Source organism: Saccoglossus kowalevskii, chromosome 2 (assembly GCF_978046115.1).
Source record: "Saccoglossus kowalevskii chromosome 2, keSacKowa6.1, whole genome shotgun sequence".
In the NCBI taxonomy this organism is placed as follows: Eukaryota; Metazoa; Hemichordata; class Enteropneusta; family Harrimaniidae; genus Saccoglossus; species Saccoglossus kowalevskii.
This window is the reverse complement of record NC_140642.1, coordinates 43,804,546-43,821,194: the sequence shown is the minus strand read 5'-3', so window position 1 is coordinate 43,821,194 and position 16,649 is coordinate 43,804,546. Positions and strand designations below refer to the sequence as shown.

The window sequence follows — 16,649 nt, the reverse complement described above, 5'->3', positions numbered from 1 at the left end:
ACACACGCATCGTTTTTACACACACGTTATGTTTTTAAACACACACGTCATTTTTAAACACACACCATTTTTAAAAACACACACGTCATTTTTAAAACACGTTTTTTAAAACATCCACGCCATTTAATATACACACATGATTTTTTTAAAGCACATACCATTAAAACGCACAGTCACGCCGTTTTTTTTTTTAAATGCACACATCATTTTAAAACACACACGCCACGGCCTCCAATACGTACGTAATTTTGAATTATTAGTACGTTTTCTTCTAGTATACAAAAAATAATAAATTTACATTCCGCGCCTCGTATTACGTACAATGAATATATTAGAAACTTACAGAGAATTCAAAACTACAATTACACCCGAGCATTATATATTTTCAGTTAATATCTTTAAACATAGAAGTTATTTAAAATACCAAGATTCCGTTACTCAGCCCATTGTTTGCTTATTGAAGCTAACCGAGGATAAACGGAAAGGGTTTGTACTCTCTGTGACTTGAACCAAATTGAAAATGAATATCATTTTCTTTTAGTCTGTGCATTTTTTGCAAATTTCAGAGACAAGTACTTACCGTATTTCTTTTATAATCCACCTAATTTTACTAAGTTCATTGACTTAATGAAATCAGAAGATACAAATATTTTGATGCGGCTTGATGAGAACAGCGCCCTCATCGGCCGATGTGCTCATTAAAACGGCTGTCGCAATAATATCGCGGCAATTGGACAGTTTGACGATTTGTTGTTGTCATTTTGGCTCGTTTTTTTGGATCGTTTGGCTCGTTTTTGGATCGTTTGGTTCGTTTTTGGCTCGTTTTTGGATCGTTTTGGGGTCGTTTCGTAATATGTCTAAGCCCGTGTCACTGTTTGTTTGAAATTAAAATCAGACGTCTAATCTGAGTCACTGTCCGAATAAATAACTCGTTGACGTTTAGTTGGGACCACGGCAGAACTTGAACTGGACGACTATGATACACAGTTTATGTTGAAGTTAAAAGTTCCACCACAGAATTGTGCATTGGCAAACATGCCGTGCAACTGCGGTACTCCACTGATGGGATGACTTTCGTTGACAACGGTTGTCGCTGAGCTGCACGCTACAACTTCGTGTGTGATGTTGCTTGCTGGTCGTGGATTGACTGAGTCTTGATTACCGGTTAAAATGTTGCTCTTTTGGCGTTGGTATTTTTTATTTGGAACTGAGTAACGCCGCAACGTCGCCAGTAGAAACCTGGTATCTCGATGCTGATGGTTGCGGCTGCATAGTAATCGCTGATTTTACTGCTGGTGGATCTTCTGAGAGCCCTTCAAGGTTTATAAAACTCGGTTTCCAGGTGGTCAACATACATAAGTTCTCCCAATCGTAGTATTCCATGTGATGTACACCTGACATGCCAAAAATGTTGTTGAACGATTTGAACTGGATAAAAATAGCAGACGAAAATGTGTTTACAAAATAAAAATAGTTCGGTAGCCATTGAAAATACCATGTTCATTTGCATATCGACCGTGAAAATACCAAAAACATTATTGCATGGGTGATATGCAAATTAGTTTTGGCCAAAATAAGTGACTGCCTAAAAGTACCATTACTGTTGTTCAAATTTCATTTCACTCGGCAAGTATATTCATGTACCCCAAGGGGAAAATATCATACTTCTAAATATTGTTTATTTCGAAAAACTGTACTCCTGAAGGGACTACTTTGTTTCCTCTCAGACCTCATTTGCATATGGGTTGTGGAAATACCGATTTTGATTTCAGGGACGAATCAAAATAAACTGCAGTACATATGTAATAATAAACATCTTAGGACTATTGACAAAGTTTGGAGACCATTTGTTTTTGTGACTACGAAGAATCCGAATTTGAAAATCACCCTTTACTATGATTTTATCCGGAATGGACATTTCTGACATCATACACTCCAAAACAACGTCTGAAATTGATAAACAAATATTATGCCATAGATTTCTAAAACTTGGCCAACAGTCTATCTGAAAAGTTTGGCAAGAAACAAATATACTAAGAATATTAGATCAATTGGTTTCCATGGAGTCTTTCACGACTGGCAATATTGGGGGGGGGGGTCAATCTGTCAGATTACCTTACTATACAAGGCCTAATCTCTGCAATATCTGGTGACTGGAGAGAGAACATCTAAATCAAATTAAATGGAATTCTAAGGATTATACAATTAATACACTGACAAGCAAAAAGGTGTATAAATCTTTGTGTGAAAACATTGAAGAGCCAAACACTGCCAAAGACCTACAACAATTGTATGGTATAAAACAAAATGGCTGTAATGTAATTTTCAAACTACCTCTCGAGACAACAATCTCCACAAATCTTAGAGCATTCCAATACAAAATTCTACCGAGTTCTAACAACTATTGTAAAACTGTATAAATGGAAAATAATCAATTCCCCCACTGTTCTTTCTGTGAAAACGAAGAAACATTAGAACACCTATATTTGTTCATTAGCTGTATTGTTGTAAAGAGACTGTGGAGACAGTTGCAAAGCTATTGCTCACTTATAGCTAATGTTTGTAATATATAAAATATAATTATATGTCTATGTGACACTGAATCACTAAATCATTTTAGTTTACTATTTAAAAAATATGTATGCACCTGCATGGTTCATTTAACAAAATATGTATATAAAAGTTGGGTCAGGGAAATAAAAATATTGAATCGCAAAAAACAAAGAGCTCATTCATTATTAGATATTGAACAAATATAGTTATATGTTATACTAGCTAATATTTGTATTTATCCACTTTTTTCTTTAATTTGTCTTTGCCTTTTCTCTCCATATACCACAATGTAATGTAATATTTTGTGTTGTATGTTTATATACATTAAATAAATACCATTTTAACTCGTTCATAAAAAGTAGCATGCCCCAATGAAAATTTAGCGTGTCCAAATGAGAATTTAGTGCTGTCGAATATGAAATTGGCATACTCAAATGAGTTTTATCGTGCACGAAAGAAAATTAGCGTGCTCGAATTAATCTAACCACTTTGAACACTTGGACAACCATATCGGTTCTTACTTTACTGACGTTAACTGCTGCTAAATGCGACAATTTAGAAATACAGTCTTACGATCACCGGCGTGGGATAATTGTTTCAGCAATTATTCTAAACCACAATCAGAAATATTTGTGTACACAATACAAAGACGTTACGACAGAATTTGGGGGTGGGGGCAATGTAAATGCCTGTGTTACCATAATTTTACTGTCTTAAGTTGAAAATATTTTTCACTATTTTTGCGATTAAATTATCAGAAATATATATAATACGAAGCAAATACAGACGTTACAACACCAATTTGCCATGTAATATCTAAAGTATATTGTTTGGCAAAGTAAAACCATGATTTTTGCAAAGAATTGCGACATGAGAACAATGCGTTGTTTCCGGATAAATAAACATCGTATTCAGAAACAAAAGGACGTTTCAGATGTGGCGACAATGTACTTAATTTTACAGGCATGTAAATAGGTTGAAATGAAGGCATACGACCGCGTATATGGCGAGGCATCTGTGAGTGACAACGTAGACCGAATGCACACAATTGCATGGCAACTTGCATGGCGGATCGCCGGGCGTAACTTTTTTGAAGTTATACTGTAACGGCAAACATTTGTTTTGTGTCTGATATTGTATTCACGTAGCTGTTACGCAGGTGATTATAATATATTGGTTCAATAAAATTCCCACATGAACAAACTCAGAGAAACACCCCGGGGGTCTAACGAAATAAGGCATGTAAATATTTTTCACATCTCTACCCCTCTTTGCAAATAATAGTTGTCTCTCGCTGAACGAATCCATGCATTGGAGCATAGTTTATAGTTGAAATACCAAGAATTGCAAGTTGCAGCGGATGAAACCAATATCCACATATAGATAGTTTGCAACTACTAAGCATACTTGACTGAGTGTTGAGTGTACACCATGGATGTACATAGACTACTGCATGGCCGGTACTGAGGTTGAGATGTAATATACCCGGTATACATATCTTGTATTGTTTTTATATACCAGTACTGTACGTGATATGGATACGGACCCATACATCGTGGATGTACTACGTCCATGCATACATTCAGTCGACAGTCTAAATGCCACATGGGTTATGTCGCTCTGTCGACGGATTAAATGTGTGTAGCTATAAAAAAAATACAAACTAGCTTTCTCTAGTTTTTTGTCATAGTGTACTTACGGACATGCGATCGCCGGTATAAATGCGTGTGTTGGTGTATATTTGCATAGCACCTTGACTAAAAAAGTCAGACACAACACAGACGGATCACACAGCTGTGCTAATTTTGGCTGCTACTTAACTAGGTGTTAAGGATTTAGTGAAGTAGTAATACAATTAGAGAACACAAGTTTGCATAATAAATAGTTATTGCCTTTAATGGCTTATTTTAATATAGTTTAGACATATTGTTCTAAAATTAACACCTTTTAAGTCTCTTTCTACAATCACCAATCTCAGAGTACATTGCTTTTCATAACAATACATGTAAATGTACAAATACTGGATCTAACAGGGTATAGTTATCTCTTTTGAATATTTACAATTATGTACAGTTTTATAGAGCAACGACATGGTAACTAACCGTGGCCAAGTTCACTGCTATGTTTGTAATACATTTGTATAATGTAAAGACGTTGCGTTATGCCAAACATTCGCATTCTTCGACCACCATATTTGGTATTTCTGACACCTCCACTTGGGTGATATCCCCCTTTTGGATTAAGTACATCATTGGCAATGGTGAACTCTTGGACACTCCACAATTTATTAAATCAGTGGCTTGTGAACTATGTCTGATGTGACACGGTCCAACACATTCGTACGCTTCGTATCCTCTAGGTTCTATTATCCAACGATTTGTCCACTCCATATTTCGGAAACTGATATATTTTGGCCTCCTGCAACATGTCTCGCTGGCTGTACCTTCACCACAGTCTGTAGGGTCGAACCTGGGGGAAATAATGACCATATCAAAACAGTGCACATATTGTCGCTATAGTCCCATGATAACATTGTATCAAGTTAAATAGGCTGATGGAAACCAGAGTCGAAGACTTATTTTTTGTTTCACTTGCCGTTATTCGTTTTTTATATATCGTATCATGACCGCTAAGAAATGATATATATCTAAAAAAATCAAGATTTTAATCAGATTGTGTCCACTGTTTTTTTCTAAATATTTTGACATAGTTTTTTTTTTAAATATTTGTATGCTTCGCAATGACAATAACAACAAGTTTATTGATAGTAACATCGTGGCGCATGGCACGGGCTAATAACAACGTGGCGCATGGCACGGGCTAATAACATCGTGGCGCATGGCACGGGCTTATAACATCGTGGCGCATGGCACGGGCTTATAACATCGTGGCGCATGGCACGGGCTTATAACATCGTGGCGCATGGCACGGGATAATAACATCGTGGCGCATGGCAGGGCTTATAACATCGTGGCGCGTGGCACGGGATAATAACATCGTGGGGCATGGCACGGGCTAATAACATCGTGGGGCATGGCACGGGCTAATAACATCGTGGCGCATGGCACGGGCTAATAACATCGTGGCGCATGGCACGGGCTAATAACATCGTGGCGCATGGCACGGGCTAATAGCATCGTGGCGCATGGCAGGGCTTATAACATCGTGGCGCGTGGCACGGGATAATAACATCGTGGGGCATGGCACGGGCTAATAACATCGTGGGGCATGGCACGGGCTAATAACATCGTGGCGCATGGCACGGGCTAATAGCATCGTGGCGCATGGCACGGGCTAATAACATCGTGAAACGTACCTCTGTTCGTAATGTTCAGTATATACTACAAGTCTTGGTTTCTGTTCAACATTGGTTTGTTCTGTTACAAACTCGACATTCTTGGCCACTTTAATAGCATGAGACGTTGCACGATCCCCTTCTATCCATAGTTCCAACAGGAATTCTTCGCCGGGGTCCTGAGACCATCTTTCGACTGCACTTGTTACATCAAATGTTTTCCAACCAGAATCGTTCAATTCCACCAGTCTGTCGAATGAAAACCATGTTCAGTTAAATACCCACAATTAACAACAATTCATGGGAATGCTGGTGAACAGTCGCTGGTGGGGGTTCAGTCATTCCTGATATCATTTTGTATGAGCATGTAGTTAAATTACGGTTTTGAGGTGAAATCTTACCTGGAATCTACGATAATATTGGCTGTATCACTGCTGTTATCGGGCGACTTGATCACGTGATGGATACTAACACGTGCGTGGTGGCTGTGACTTTGACTGGTACCGTTTTGTAAGTGCTTATGCATAGTAAAGTTTGGACGCTCTTTGTACAGTTTCAGCTCTGCAATTGTCACTCGACTGTCTCTATCTATTTTCCCTACCATGTCAAATCTGAGTTGATGTCGCATTGTTCCGGCGTATAAGACATCTGAGAGGAAAGCTGTAAAGATATAATGCAAGGTGTCAGACGTGTAGTTGCAGTTATTGCGTATTGTATTTGTGGCAATTGAATATACAACACAATTGCGACAGTTCTTTCTATTTAATCAGAAAATGGTACTTTAAAAACAACTGTGTATCATTTATTATCTGCATTGTCCTTGAATAAACAATGGTTTGCATTGCTATAACGAACTGTTCCACATATCTGTTGCCATGCAACGTCAGCCATTGCATAATGTAGTTACGATGGTGTTGGATTATTAATGAGTTTAGTCTAAAAGCACACGTGTATTAATTAACGCATTTTAGTATAAACATATAGAATATTGCAAATGTCTTACCCACCTTCATTTTCCCGTATCACTTTGGCGAACGTGGGAAGATTAAACCTGGACCGCTTCTCTCTCGACAACCGTTTATGTTTCATCGCTAACGACCAGTATTTGAGACGCATATGTGCGGGAACAGAGACATCATTGGTTGAAATACCAATATTCCTGCCATCTATTCCCATTCTTTCAGAAACAGAATTTATAAATTGCTGATCCGCAATATGTACAGGCAATGCCTGTGTTACACACACTAGGGAGTTGATGAGAATAATGAGATGTGTCCTAGCCATAGCGTACGTAGTAGTGATGGAGTAGAGTAGATAAGTGAGGCACACACTAGCTTTTCTCGTCCTATACTGCAATGCAGCCAGTCTCATCTTTATATAAGGCCAGTGTTTGTTATCGTTACTGTCTGGGTCACATTATTGCTAGACTTCATATTCATTGTTTATCTTGACACCTTTCAAAAACTAAATAAATGTGGCGGTAACTTCTCCGTGATCGAGTAGTTATTTGAGGTGTGTTTCTCGTACCCATTGTTAGTAATGCATTAATTAATTTCCATATATTCTATAGCTATTTAAACATAGCAAAAAAATAATAATTCCACAACAGGTAACCCGCCACTGTGGAGCCAAACTTACTTACAGAACACCGAATTGTATTGTTTTTCAACCAACACAGTTTAGACGGCAAGGTGTGAAAATGTGTTGACATGCAAATGTGACAAATCCGTCTGTCGATAAAGCTTTGCCGTCTGTCGATGTCTGATCTTGTTAAGAGGCGCGCCAGACAGTTAACACTTCACATATTAAAGAGGGTTGAAACACCTGCCAGCTAGTAATAAACGAAACGATATAATGCTATTTGATCAGAACGATCTTTAATCTCCGATTTGGTGAGCATAAATGAAATTAAACTGTCTGTTATAATTTATACTTGTGAAATATTGTATGGTTGCACCATACATCATGCACGCAGTGCTAATGTACTAGTTCCTAGCATGGAGCTCCATGATCCTAGTAATCCCATACACGGTTATTGTGCCAGACACTATCATCGAGTTTTTGCTGTCTCCTACACACGGGAACCTAGAACCCCTACAGATATATTGTGACGTACCCTTTTAACTTTCGCACATTAAAAAAAAAAAGCAAGTTATGTTTGTAACCGTGCGGAATGGGGTATTCCACTGTTGACAAGAGCGGTGTTACTTTTTATCTGCAATACTGTTAGTCAAGTTTTAGAAAAGCAATTTATTATATTTCACAATGGAATAACAAAAATAGTAATAATACAGAAACGACATGGAATAAAGTCATTAGATTGCCTCATAACAAATGCAGGACAAAATACAGTACATACGTTTGGGGAAGTCTTATTTATCACAGTCCCTCTATCATATAGATCTATCATATAGAGGCACTGTGGTTCGATCAATGTATAAGTAATAAGTCAAAATCATCCAATATCTAAAAGTTATTGCTCGCTTTGATCTTTGCGTTTTCAGTCATATTAAAAGTCAAGTTTTTCTTGCATAATTTGTTGATTCCGTCAATTAGTTCCTGTCCCAAACACAATTTACAGGCAGCTATATTAACACTTTTTTTCAAAACAAATATGTAATTATATACCCACATGCATACAATCTTGCACTTGTTTTCAAAAACTAACAGCCTAGTTGCTTTTCTAGTTGGTATGAAATTTGGAAATAATGGCACAGTGGAAATGACCTCAAGTGTATTAATGGCAAACCATCTTGTTTCTTTTTATCAATTAATTTAGTATTGCAAGTGTATAGTAATTATAAGAAATGTCTAAAATTATGTTAGTAAGATATATAAAGGCGAACCTGGAACTATTGTATTATTTGTATGAGAAACCAACACACCCTGTATTTACTGTGAACATGAGGAATTTTAATTTGTTGTTTCACGACTCAATGTTGTTATGCCAATCACAGCAATATTTTTCAGTGACTTAACACACCTTTTATATTTCGAGTTGGCTAAATTTTTGTAGCCTAGATAAAGTTTAGTAAAAGTGTCTAAATACCCCAGTGTCTGACATTTCCAAATACACCACGATTGCTTAAAAAAAGAAAGTCCTTGCTTTTATTTGTAAGGTCATGTCTGTGTCATTGTTACCATGCATCCTTGGAATGCACCTGCCTTGACCAGAGTTGTTTATTTTGTAACAGTATCTCTAATTCGCCATTTTCGCTTTGGTGTTTGATATTGTAGGTGCATTTGGTAGACTTCTATTAGCTGAATACAACTTTTTATATGTATATAGTGTGTACCAATTTTACATGGACAACATTGATGAGAGGAAAAACGGTGGGCATCTCCTCAGATACCATAATAATAGTTAAAGGTGGATATAAAAGCAATTTTAGAATGTACTCTAATTATTAGTGGCCCCTCTACATCACTGGTCTCTCTGGTTATTATAATAGGTTGGGAAGGAACATCTATAACAATTTCAGCCCTGGAAGTTGTTTGTACACATGTTTTATATTTTATCAATCAAGTTCTTATTGTTGCATACATAACCTGTTACTTTTACCTTGTACGGTTGTTTATCTTTATTTACTAACAACTCGTATGTTACAAGTACAGTCTATTTAATATATTTATTTACTGACATATTTATATTTACTTACTAATAACTCATAAGCTAAAATAAAATAATCTTGACTTTTAAAATAGATTTTCAACTTTGACTTTTAAAAGCCAGCTGTTAACTATAAAACAATGCACAATTTTTTGTTAGTAAACGTTGGCAAGTTTGCTTACTGTTCAGAGTAACTATAAGCATGGAGGTATACCTTCATGCTATAAGATAGTGTCAATTTGTAACAGTCATTGCCAAATGTTGACACTGAAAGCACAACGAATATGCTATATATCTATGTTGTATATTTAATCACTTGCATGGTGACTCATTTCTTACTACCAAATATCACTCTAAGCTTTACATTTGTGAAAGGGGTGTTGATTTTGTGATGTAACCTCATTGCATTCGTCTCCTTCTCTAAATGTTAACATTGGTTTATACGTTTCTGTTTCATATATTGTTTTGTATATTCCCTCTATTGATCAATAACACCAGCTTTCACATGCCTCTTTTTTATTTCTTCAAGCTCAATAGACCATTTTCCGTTCACTGCGAGAATCACGTGTTATGCGTGAAATCGAACGTAAAAACAGGACAAACAAAGGTCATAGCAGGGTGGCGTCAAACATCGCGTGGGATTCGACAAACGCGAAAGTATTTCGGGGACATTTCCATGCTTAATAATGTGCTGTTCACATTTGATGATAGGCAATTTCGATTAAGTGAGGGTATTCGGAAGCAATATTCCTCTGTCGAAGATCGGCCGGTCGATGTGAGCTACGAAATAAAGAAATTCGAGTTCAAAATCAAATCGTTCGATTTTTGCGGCAGACGTTCGACGCGCGTCTTTCATGCATCTCGCAATTGTACGGAAAATCACCTATTTGCCTATGTAACATATAATGAAGAGATGAACTAACATCAGTCTTATTTTGAACCTGATCTTTCACATCACTAGATAAATCTTGCCAACTAATTATGTGACATGGTTCTTGACTGTAATTGGTAGATTCATAAAAATTATTTCTATCAACTGATAGAATAACATGTAAGCCTGTTCTTTTAAAACTTTTTCGATATCAATAAGTGTTACGCTATCATCATTAAATTTCTACCAGTTATAATCAGAGGCATAGTAATGTAATGGATTAGACTGATGTACTATTATACCATATAACTTGTATGAAGTATAACCATAGTAACTGTTGCTTACATACTCAGACATGTTTAAATTTATTGAATAACTGACAGGTGTCTTTATTTTATTCCCTAAATTTGAAAAACGTTTCAACTGTATAACATAGTATGGTGGTAATACTTGATTGGTCACATTTTTTACAATGTCATGCACTTTGTTGCAATGACTACACAAATATTCATGTATTGTTTTTTCATTAAAATAATCATTAAGGCAATTTGAAATAGAAACTGGTTCATTATTACTAGAATATGTGATACGAAGTTGTAAAACAGTGAATGGTTCAAGTCTAACATTCTGATATGCACAGTGTTTTGATTTATATGTGTTATTATAGATAACCATAAATATACTTTGTAAAGTCTGTACTGGCATATTATTACTGTTTACGTCATATTGTTCTAATATATGAGGTATGTACGGTACCCTCTAGAAGGCATTTGAGACCAGTTTTGAGACTCTCCCACAGAGGAACATGCCATTTGAGACCGTGTTTGAGACCGATTTAGAGACTCTCGGATGCCACATAGACCGGGAATGAGACCGTGTCTGAGACCAGCTTTAGAGACCGTCAATTCGCGCAGTCTGATTGGACAATCCTCTGACATCCGAAATTGTATTCTCTACTCTTTTCACCATAGATTTAGGAACAGAAAAATTGTTGACAGATTTGTTAGCTACGAGAAAATTAAGACGCTAAAAAAGAGAAAAGAAAACGTGAATACCTCATGTAGAGAATAGTTTGACGACATACAAGACTGTATTATTATGATGTAGTGTATTCTGAAACATGAAGCTGTGTTGATTGTTTGTAGCAGTTGACATAATCGTTAACAAACCCGGTATTATTCAATAAAACAGGCGCAAAATTCACCCAATTAGCCAGTTAACGGATAGTAACAATGGTCTGTGTCCATCGATAACAATCGTATTTGAATTATTTGGCAATACTAGGTTGGGGCAGGGAGCTCATTACAGCTCCCTGGTTGGGGCGAGTCATGGAGCTAAAAAATTTTTTTTTAGCTCCATGGGTGAGTGGGAGTACGTCATAGTTTAGAGAAAAGTTCCGCGATTTGCGTTCCTTAGTACTAAGTATCAACAGAGGTGCGTGAAACCGCAGCCACCATTGGCTGGCGGTGCCTAAAATAGTCGGCGTCCCGGCAACCAGGAGACGGCTGTTCATTTCCATTTATCTGTATCTAGTTCTTGGCGCCATTGAGCAGCGAACGAAATTACGTTTGTTGAACATTGGGTCGCATATGCACGAGTTCCTGTTTAGCGAGTTAACGTGTTTTTACCGATGATAACTACACCTCTGTGAATATTTCAACGCTAATATGCCCATTTTCATTTTAACAAAACATATTACTACTGGTTTATATTTTGTGTCCATCTCTAATTTTATTTATACAAGTTAAAATGGTTAGGTTGAAGTGCTCAGGTTCGTACATCTATTTAGCCCTAAACCTCAAACCCAATACACAGCCCCTCTATCCCGGTCAAGCAACGCCAGACATTTTTTTTTGTGTTTCAATCCGGGGTTGCGGTTAAACAAACTTCTTGCCCACGACAGGGATAGAGAAACTCGTCACAAAACATGTACTTTATTTCTTCATATATTCTATGACTTCGTGTTTATGGTTTATCTCGGAAATGTGTGCTCTGTGTCCGAACTACATCAGTAACAACCATCGTAGTTTTCGTGTCCATTGTGGCAAATTTAACACCCCTGTGGGGTGTGACTACTTTTGAAGACTTCTATTGTTTTTACGTAATCGGCGGCGCGTGACGCAGGAATTCCTTTTTACAGGCGTGACCACGTATTTTTACTGACGTAAAATAAAATATTGACCATGGCTGTCTGAATTTATGACAGAAAATTATTCACACGTTCAGATGTTAACAGTGTGTGACTGTTAGTGAACAAGAGACAGACTAACTCCACCATTAAAAAATGAAGCAAACAATTGTCATCGAACTGTTATTGGCGAATACTAACCATGGGCTTGGCCACAGTCCCTCTATCACAGGGACTGTGGCTTGGCGGAGCTTAGTATTCTAATTTGACTGATTATTCAACGACGGCAACTGTCAATCGTTCATTAAATGTAGATAGTCCTAATCTTTTGTTTATGTGTATAGTTACTGATTTGAGCCCTGTAAAGTGAAATAAACAATTTATTTCCTGTGACGAGGCAGCTTGTTGGAATCCGTATTCAAGTCGGGTATACTAGTATGCACAGTTCATTCTAAAGTGACACGATCTATGCTGCAATGTTCAATAAATATATTCACATACATAAATTAGGTTGCGTAGAGTAAATCTCTTGTCTCTGAGCGACCACATTTTACCCCAGACATGGAGCTAGAAAAGGATCTCTTTTTACCTCCATGCCCCAGATAACTAAGAGAACTGTATATTCAAATAATATTTATGTTGATTGTCCTTGCATTATTATTATTATTATTATTACTATTATTACTAATAATATTATCTTCCATAACCTCACAGGCAAGAGCATCTTGGATCGATTACCGGGTCGTAATATTTTTTTATCGTATTCACCTACGTGTTCGTGCCCATGCCTCATTTTATTATTTTGGCTAGGCTGCGCAACGACGAAAGAACATCAGCGGCGACATTGTTTACATTTATACTGGAACTTGCTACCACAGTCCCTCAACTGTGTTGCTACAAAGTATCATCTAGGTTCCCATGCAATTTTGAATATGATTGATAGGTCGTTCACGGACATCAGGCAGAGAAACACGAATTGTGAAACTGCTTAAGATTTCTTTCGCAGCCACAGGTTATCGTCTATTTTTTGACAAACTAGAAAGAATTACAAACTATGCCGATCTAGTCAAACGCAAGAATGCGTAAATGTGCATTTTTATCGGATATATGCCCGAAACGCAATCACGGCAAAACTTGGTCGAGCAATATCACGACAAAATGTACTCTGTCCTTACTCATTTTGCATACGAAATTGTACGTGAATGTCTTATTGTAGTGCTTCGTTGATCCACAGTCCCTCTAGAGGGATAGAGGGACTGTGGTTGATCACTATAAAAATAATCATTCTCGCTACGATCCGGAAATAATGAGATAGAACATTACCGACTAGCACGGCGGCAGCGAATCTCTTTCGCTTATTTATTCAGAATTATGTACATCATAACTACAGGCAAAATTGTTGGGAACGGCTTCTGAATGCCGTTTATCGTTGACAAGTTGATTTCAACCGCCGGCTGTGTTTTCAAATAGACACTTTATATTCTGTCTGGTTTTGACGTTGCAAAGAAGTTTGTGTGTGTTTTCTTTCCTGTGATTCCTTTCATTGTATTATCTAACACAAACAACGCACTCGAATTTTTATTACCTCCATGGTGAAACCATGTGGTGATTCCTGTGTCACGGGCCGCCGATTACGTGAAAACAATAGAAGGCTTCAAAAGTAGTCACACCTCACAGAGGTATTAAATTTGCCACAATGGACGCGAAAACTACTAGTACAATGGTTGTTACTGATGTAGTTCGGTAACGGAGTTATTTAGCACACATTTCCGAGATAAACCATAAACACGAATTCATAGAATATGTGGAGAAATAAAGTACATGTTTTGTGACGAGTTCCTCTATCCCTGTCGTGGACAAGAGGTTTGTTTAACCGCAACCCAGATTGAAAAAAAAAAAAAAAAAAATGTCTGGCGTTGGCGTTGCTTGACCGGGATAGAGGGGCAGTGTATTGGGTCTAAGGTTTAGGGGTAAATAGAAGTACGAGCCCGAGCACTTCAATCTAACCATTTTAACTTGTATAAATAAAATTAGAGATGGACACGAAGTATAAACCAGTAGTAATATGTTTCGTTAAAATGAGAATGGGCATATCAGCGTTGAAATAATCACAGAAGTGTAGTTATCATCGGTAAAAACACGTTAACTCGCTTAACAGGAACTCGTGCGACCCAACGTTCAACCATGGAACTATTTATAGTTCCATGGTTCAACAAACGTAATCTCGTTCGTTGCTCATTGGCGCCAAGAACTAATACAGCTAAAGCAGGCCTGCAGCTAAAGGGAAATGAACAGCCGTCTCCCTGGTTGCCAGGACGCCGCCTTTTTTGGGCACCGCCAGCCAATGGTAGCTGCGGTTTTACGCACCTTTGTTGATACTTAGTACTCACGCAAATCGCGGAACTTTTCTCTAAATTATGACGTACTCCCACTCACCCATGGAGCTAAAAATCTTTTTTTTCATCCCAACCTAGCATTGACAAATAAAGAAACACTTGCAACTCAAATACAATCGTTAACGATGGCCACAGATCATTGTTACTACCCGTTAACTGGCTAACTGGGTGAATTTTGCGCCTGTTTTTCTGGATGATGTCGGGTTTGTTAACGAATACGTCAACTGCGACAAACAATTAACACAGTTACTAAATATTCCCAGCTTCATATTTCAGAATACACTAAATCATAATACAGTCTTGTATGTCGTCAAACTATTCTCCAGATGAGATATTCATGTTGTTGTCACGTTTTCTTTTCTCTTTTTTTAGCGTTTTAATTTTCTCGTACGCTAACAAATCTATCAACAACAATTTTTCCGTTCCTAAATCTATGGTGAAAAGAGTAGAATACAATTTCTGATGTCAGATGGTTGTCCAATCAGACTGCGCGAATTGACGGTCTCTAAAGCTGGTCTCAGACACGGTCTCATTCCCGGTCTATGTGGCATCCGAGAGTCTCTAAATCGGTCTCAAACACGGTCTCAAATGGCATGTTCCTCTGTGGGAGAGTCTCAAAACTGGTCTCAAATGCCTTCTAGAGGGTACCGTACATACCTCAATATATCAAATATAATCACAAGAAACTCATGGGCATCATTTTCTACAAGAGGATTAAATAATTCTCTACTTTTAATGTATTTCTGTAAGGGACAACATCAAAAGTTCAATGTAGGATAAAAAACTTAATTTTTTTAGTTCCCCCCCCCTACCCCCCACTGAAAATAACCATGGCATCAGACTACATTCACCATTAAATACAAATTGATAATCGGACAGTATTATGGCATAGCAGTTGGTTGCCGGGTGGGTGTAAAAAGATTTTACACTCAGACCAAACTATTTTCTCGTCTTGGATGTGCTTTTTTTCATTTTCTGTTATTTTTGTCCATGATTGGACCCTAACCCTAACCCCCAAACTAAAGCAAATAAGTTTTTTATCCGACATCGATCTTTTGACGTCGTCCCTAACCATGCTGCACTATTAAAACTGTTGTTACCCAAATACATGTGGATTATAAATGATTCCCATTCACATAACAAACAAGATGGTGTTTTATATTTTCTGCATTGATGGGTTTTTGATTTGTTAAGAATGTAGCTTGCAAATGCTGGAGTATGTATTAATACTTGTATATAACATTTTGATAACAAGGCCAAGGTTTTGTAAACCAGCACCAGGGAGTTCATTTATAACAACTATCCAATCAGTACTCACAATATTCTTTTGATACAGGTGAAACTGATTTAGTAATTGCATTACATTTGAAGATATTTCACTTTGATTCGTTAGTCTGTTAAGTTTGTTCATTAATTGATCCATAAGATTATCAACTTCACGGGTAACAACATCTAATTCTACATGATTACCTGACTGAGGAAATACTTCACTACTTACTTCAAGGTTTTGTTGTTCACTGTACTGTTGAGGCTGTGACTTGCATGCTCATTTTTCCTACATGTACAGTATTTACGATTTTGTTCGCGTTTTAGTCTAAAACTTTTCTTAGGTTGAGGCATTCTAAATAATGATAATATTGGAATGACACTTATATAATTGTGAAAAGTTAACTCAATAGTCTGAATATTTTCTAATAATAAACTCCAGATGGCCCTCATTATAATAAAAAAACATACTCAAATCACACAATGGAAATGAAATGATACACATAGTACAAAATTAACCCAATGCAGGT

General features: G+C 37.2%; 1 protein-coding gene across 1 annotated transcript; it reads right to left on the bottom strand.

The window, feature by feature from the left end:
• Positions 1-4,712: 4,712 nt before the first annotated feature.
• Positions 4,713-7,132, bottom strand: lefty (left-right determination factor). The gene is made up of 4 exons (NM_001171208.1): positions 6,856-7,132; positions 6,250-6,508; positions 5,870-6,097; positions 4,713-5,022 (listed from the first exon to the last, which is right to left on the bottom strand). The coding sequence occupies exons 1-4, from the start codon at positions 7,130-7,132 to the stop codon at positions 4,713-4,715; spliced, it is 1,074 nt and encodes a 357-aa protein (NP_001164679.1).
• Positions 7,133-16,649: the final 9,517 nt, after the last annotated feature.

Coding starts and splice junctions, on each gene's coding strand:
- lefty (NM_001171208.1), bottom strand. CDS start 7,132: ATGGCTAGGACACATCTCATTATTCTCATCAACTCCCTAGTGTGTGTA. Junction 6,098..6,249: donor AATATTATCGTAGATTCCAG/GTAAGATTTCAC, acceptor TTCATTCGACAG/ACTGGTGGAATTGAACGATT. Junction 5,023..5,869: donor ACTGAACATTACGAACAGAG/GTACGTTTCACG, acceptor TATTTCCCCCAG/GTTCGACCCTACAGACTGTG.